At 34.5% G+C, this 5,893-nt stretch overlaps 1 protein-coding gene across 1 annotated transcript; it reads left to right on the top strand.

Annotated features, from left to right (window-relative positions):
- Nucleotides 1-2,705: 2,705 nt before the first annotated feature.
- Nucleotides 2,706-5,659, top strand: LOC127118019 (uncharacterized). Its single transcript, XM_051048151.1, has 6 exons — nt 2,706-3,455; nt 3,542-3,691; nt 3,786-3,938; nt 4,050-4,220; nt 4,309-4,473; nt 4,580-5,659. The coding sequence occupies exons 1-6, from the start codon at nt 2,870-2,872 to the stop codon at nt 5,623-5,625; spliced, it is 2,271 nt and encodes a 756-aa protein (XP_050904108.1). The 5' UTR covers nt 2,706-2,869; the 3' UTR covers nt 5,626-5,659.
- Nucleotides 5,660-5,893: the final 234 nt, after the last annotated feature.

Genomic DNA, 5,893 nt, shown 5'->3' with positions numbered 1-5,893 from the left:
CTAAACAAGTTGCTTCATACATGTTTATCAAGCTAGAAATTGAATCGTAATGTGATCCCCAACGAGTATCTCCAGCTCGGTTCAATGTACCAACTTGATTTGCACCTTTACCAGTTACAATCTCATCAATCTCTAACAAATAAGCAACTTCTTCTAATTGGGCAACTTGTAACTCATCATGACGCTTTGTAGAAGAACAAACAACATTCACAACAAAGATCAGCTTCTCAAAAAATTTATGAACAGGTTTGACTTCTCTTGATGATGTAACTAATGCAAGTTGCAATCGATGAGCAAAATAATGAACATAGTATGCATAAGGACAATCCTTCATAAAGAGGGCTTGTAAACCATTTCATTCTCCTCTCATATTGCTAGCACCATCATACCCTTGGCCACGAATGTTAGAAACATCAAGGTTATGTCGAGAAAGTATATCACATATTGCTTCCTTAAGAGTTAAAGATGTGGTGTCTTTAACATGTGCCACATCAAAAAATCTCTCTTGTATTAAACCAATTTTATCAACAAATCTTAATACAAGAGCCATTTGTTCCTTTTTTGACTCATCACGAGCTTCATCAACAACGATACAAAATTTGGAATCACCAATTTCCTCACGAATACTCTTTTTCACCCTACTAGAAAGAATTTGCAAGAGCTCTTTTTGAATTTGATGTGAAGTATACTTGCAATTTTATGGAGCATTTTCCAACACAACTTTTGCAACTTCATCATTGTAGGATGCTAAAAGTTTCAATAACTCAAGAAAGTTACCTTGATTTCTTGATTTGCTACTTTCGTCGTGACCCCTAAAAGCACAAGCTTGTAGTGTTAACCAACGAACAGTGTCAATTGAAGTCTTGAGTCGTAACCGATTATTCATTCTTTGACTTGAATAACATTTCTAATATGACCATTTTGATTCAACAAGTCTTGACAAGCTTTCATTGCATTATTGTGTGGTGAGCAAGGATCCTTCCCTATGTGTTTAAGAAAGGAACAATGTTTTCCATTCCTAACTTTCTTCCAATTTCTAAAACCCATAGAAGTAAAGACAAGTGATCCGGGACGTCCACTTAGTTTTTTGCTAAAAAGGTAACATGGTAAGCAATATGCGGCATCTTCAGATGGTGAATATTCTAACCATGGTGGAAATATGTTAAACCAAGTATCTTGAAACCTTCTCGGATGATCCTCGTTACCGGACAAAGGATAGTTTTCTAAATGAATTTGATATGGACCCCATTTTAGATAAGCTCTTCGTATTGCATCCACTTGATTTGGTGGATATTGCCAAATCGAAGGACGCTTTCCAGGATCGCGTTCCAAAGAATTTTCAAAACCATGATGCTATTCAATTGTTAGATTCTCAAGAACTGTTTCAGATTCGGATGTCGGGATTATAATTTCTTCATCTCTCTCTTCTCTTTCAATTTCACATGCTTTCCTTTTGAAAAAAGAATCAATTTTCCTATTATTCATCTTTACTCTTCCTATAATATCATATCAGATCCAAAAATCAATTTAGAGAACATAAAAATTAAAAGAGAAAAAAATTAATAAACTTAATTAATCAACTTTAATCCGTTTTCAAATACCGTAACTTCACTATTAGGAATTAGCAGCAACAATGATTAAATAAACCTTATTACAGTGTATAACTATATTTGTAAATTACAGTGTTATGAATTGGCTTAATAAACCTCATATAGATTATTTTAACACATCAAAAAAGAAGAACCCTAAAAATCTCAAAAACACAAATCAAACAATCACTTTAATTTGTTACTTTTTATAAAAGAAGAATGAATAAAAAATTTTACCTGTTAGATGCCGATCACTTTAATCTGTTCCGATTCCGATGCCGGTAGCAAACCCATATGAGAAAGAAAGGAAAGTAATGAGTTTTTTTACCTTATTTGTATTTTAATCTAACTTTGAATGAAAAAGAAAAAATAAAAATTAATTTTAATTTAAAATAAGGATGTTTTAGTAATTTAATATATATGAATTAAAAAAAAAAAGTTGAGGGATGGCCGTAGCTTTCCCACGTCCCCTCAGTTCCGCCACTGTTTATAGGAATCAAGTTCTAAGACTCTTGCGTTGCTTTGAATTATTAAAAAGTTCAAAATTATTCTCATATTCAAAACTCAAAGAATTGATCGTTTTAAATAAACAGCAAATTAATAAAACTCGGAAATTTGATTTTTGTCTTTTTGAATAAATTTTTACTACTTCAATATTGTTGTACGCTTGCAGCGTATAGCGTATCAATGATTAGAATGACACAAATGTTAGTAGGGTTAATAACACAGCTGAAAGAAAAGGGTAACAAGAACAAATGTTAGTATGTTATCTTGTAGTCATTTTGTGAACATTGTAAGATAAGAGTAACAAGCACAACAAGATGACGTTTTGTCCAAAGGAAGAAAGAACACGAGAATAATGCTCATTCTACATTCTGCACTCTCTTTATCTCTTTTTGCTTGATTCTCTCGGACACACAGTAAAAAAGACATTAAAATGTTGCGACAACAACAAATCAATAGTAGTTTATAAAAAGGAACAAGACAACAAAACATGTTTTACACGACAAAATAACAAACTGAAATTAGCAAGCAAAGTAAAAGCTTTTTTTTTCTTTTTTCTTTTTTTCTTTCCCTTCTCATCTATAATATCTATACTCTTCAAGAGATATCATATATTAATCTTCACTCTCAATTTATACTTCCCTTGTCATCTTAATAAAGTTACATCACATGATTCATATGAGATGTTTTTCTATTCAAGTATTAGATTCTTCACTATATAGTAACACTACTAATTCAATTATAACACATTTCATAAAATCTTAATTTTTGCCATTATGACATCCATTGGTGATAGTGACAACATACTACTCAACATTTCACCAGATGAAGTTAATGATTTTCTCGGCGAATACACATGGGAAGGGAAATGGGAAAATGTTATAATGTTGTACTACGAATTCCCCGAACAAGCTCATACAGCAATTATATCTGATTCAGATGGTACTGCATTACATGTAGCGATAGATTTAGACGAAGAAAGCGTCGTTAAAGAGCTTGTGAATGCAATTTTGACGCACCATATCGAAGTTAGTGATCAGAGTCAGAGTCAGAGTCAGAGTCACAGAGTTGAAGCTTTGGAAATGGAGAATGAACGCGGAGACACGCCGTTGCATTTTGCAGCGTCGAGAGGTTTTGGTAGATTATGTAAGTGTATTATCGGAGGAAATAAGGAGAGAATCTATTTGTTGAGTCGTAAAAATAAACACGGCGAGACACCTCTTTTTCAAGCTGCTGTAAATTGGAGAAAACAAACTTTTGCTTATCTTGCTCATATTTCTAAAGATATAGTCAATTTGCAAGATCTAGTTAGAGATGATGGTGATAGTATTCTTCACACTGCTATCCGAGGAGAATATTTCGGTAAAATATACTCTTTCTGATCCTTTCTAGTGTTATTTACGCGCGCTAAAGAAACTAATAAATTTTGTTACTTCGAAATGAAATAGATTTAGCTGTGATAATCGTACATTACTACGATTTTCTAAGCACGCATTTGAACAAAGAGGAATCAACTCCTCTCAAAGTTCTTGCAACTAGACCTTCCGCGTTCAAAAGTGCAAGCAACCATTCGTGGTATAAGCGAATCCTATACCATTGTAAGTTGTAATACATTGATATGATATGATATGATTGAAATGTACTATATAAGTATATGTTTTGAGTTTGAATTTGTATCTGTTACAAAACTAGGTATACTAGTGGAACCACTCGACGCGGAGAGAACAATGAGATCGAATTTGAGAAAGATGGAGGATCGTCCGGATTGTAATAAGATGAAGTTTCCAGAGAACTATACAGCATTTTATGATTTTGTTTCTATATGGTTAGGTGCAACAATATTTGGTATGTGATATATGGATTTTCATGCCATTAGTCCTTTTTTGCTATACATCATCTGAGATATTTGAATGGAGATAATTGCAAAATACATCTCTGTTGTTTTGAATTTATCAGGAAAAAAGTTTTGGAAAAAGAAACAGCACGACACGGAAGATCCATCAAACGATAATCGTCGTCTGCTTAGATCAGAGAAATATCCTGTCGGGTATTTGCCACCAAATTATGAAACATTTCATCAATTTGTCAAGTCTGCTTATGTACATACTCTTGGCCTATCAGGAGTAGGTATGTTATCTTCTTCGCGTTAGCGAAAATAATTTAACACGATCAACTAACGAATTGTTCATGTTACGATTAATGTTTCTTTTATAAGAGTTAAAGGACGTAAAGATTGCGAAAAAGAAGCATCAATGGAGTAGTCAGCTGTTGAAGGCGTTAATGAAAAGACCTTACGCAGCATTCACGGGAAGTGGAGGACGGCCAACGGATATAGTAGTTGATCCCGACATGTATAATGTTTTTACCCTAACGCAACAAGGTATACATGTAGTTCTTTTCTATCTGGATTTCGGTTTTGAGAAGTTCGATCTCAAACTAACTGTTAGACTTTTTTTAACTGTGTAATTTGAACCGTCTGATTTCAGGTGGAGCCGGAAGGTTTGAAGATGATGAACAAGAGCCTGATGTCATAGTGGAAACATCGTTAACTTCGAGTGAAAAAAAGAAGGATAGTGAAAAGGAAATCGACAAAAAGATGACACCGTTTTTGGTTGCAGCAAGAAATGGAATAGTTGAAGTAGTGAAAGAAATTCTAATCAAAATACCAAGCGCTATTCATAACACTAACTCAAGCAAAGAAAATGTATTGCTTGTTGCAGTGAAGTATCGACAACCCCTTATCGTTGAGACGCTGAGAGAGATTAAACACTCAAAACCTGAACTATGGAATAACTTGATTCTTGCAATGGATGAAGATGAGAACACAGTATTGCATTTGGCAGCTGAGGCATTAGGTGGTGATAAACCATGGCAGATTGCTGGTTCTGCATTGCAAATGATGTGGGATATAAAATGGTTTCAGTATGTCAAAAGCCTTGTACCGCCGCACTTCTATTTCAGAAGCAACAACGATGGCAAAACATCAGGAGAAATCTTCAAGAAGTCGCACGCGGATCTTATAAAAGACAGTAGCGAATGGCTAAAAGACACGTCCGAGTCCTGCTCGGTCGTAGCCGCTCTTGTAGCTGGTGTTTCCTTCGCCACAGCAAGCGCTGTACCTGGCGGAACAACAGATGAGGGTAGGCCAATATTAGAAGGCAAGCCTGCATTCGATGTCTTTGCCATTTCTTCACTTATCGGTCTTTGTTTCTCTGTCACCGGACTCATCATGTTTCTTTCTATTCTCACTTCGCGAAAACAGGCCAAGGATTTTCGTCGCGATTTGCCATCGAAACTTCTTATTGGGTTGAGTTCTCTTTTTGTGTCCATTGCTTCTATGTTTGTGTCGTTCTGCACTGGACATTTTTTTCTGCTTAGCCATAATTTTAAGTCGATTTTGTTCCCAATTTATGCAGCTACTTGTTTACCTGTGACTTTCTATGCTGTTGCACAGTTTCCTCTTTATTTTGATCTTTTAACAGCTATTTTAACTAAGGTGCCAATGGCAACTGATAAAGGTGATGGTTTATAATCAACAGCTTCTATATGTAATGCTTTTGATTTGAGTTTTTGGTTTGTTTTTTCTTTTGCTGGTTGTGTTTTTGATGTTCTGTGTGTCTTGAGAATGTAATTGATTTAAGTTTGAAGTTTGAGAATATAATAGTAATCACAATATATATGAGTTTTGGCAAATCATTCTATTTGTTTTTGTTGGAACTTTTTGTTTAGTAATTATAATTGTGCCTAATGACTTTTTCTTTCATTACGAGTCGAATTCCCGACCTAATTCATAGATGGAT

The sequence above is a fragment of the Lathyrus oleraceus genome, chromosome 2 (genome assembly GCF_024323335.1).
Source record: "Lathyrus oleraceus cultivar Zhongwan6 chromosome 2, CAAS_Psat_ZW6_1.0, whole genome shotgun sequence".
Classification (NCBI taxonomy): domain Eukaryota; kingdom Viridiplantae; phylum Streptophyta; class Magnoliopsida; order Fabales; family Fabaceae; genus Lathyrus; species Lathyrus oleraceus.
Note: the sequence above shows the minus strand (reverse complement) of the source record. Positions and strands in the feature narration are given on the sequence as shown.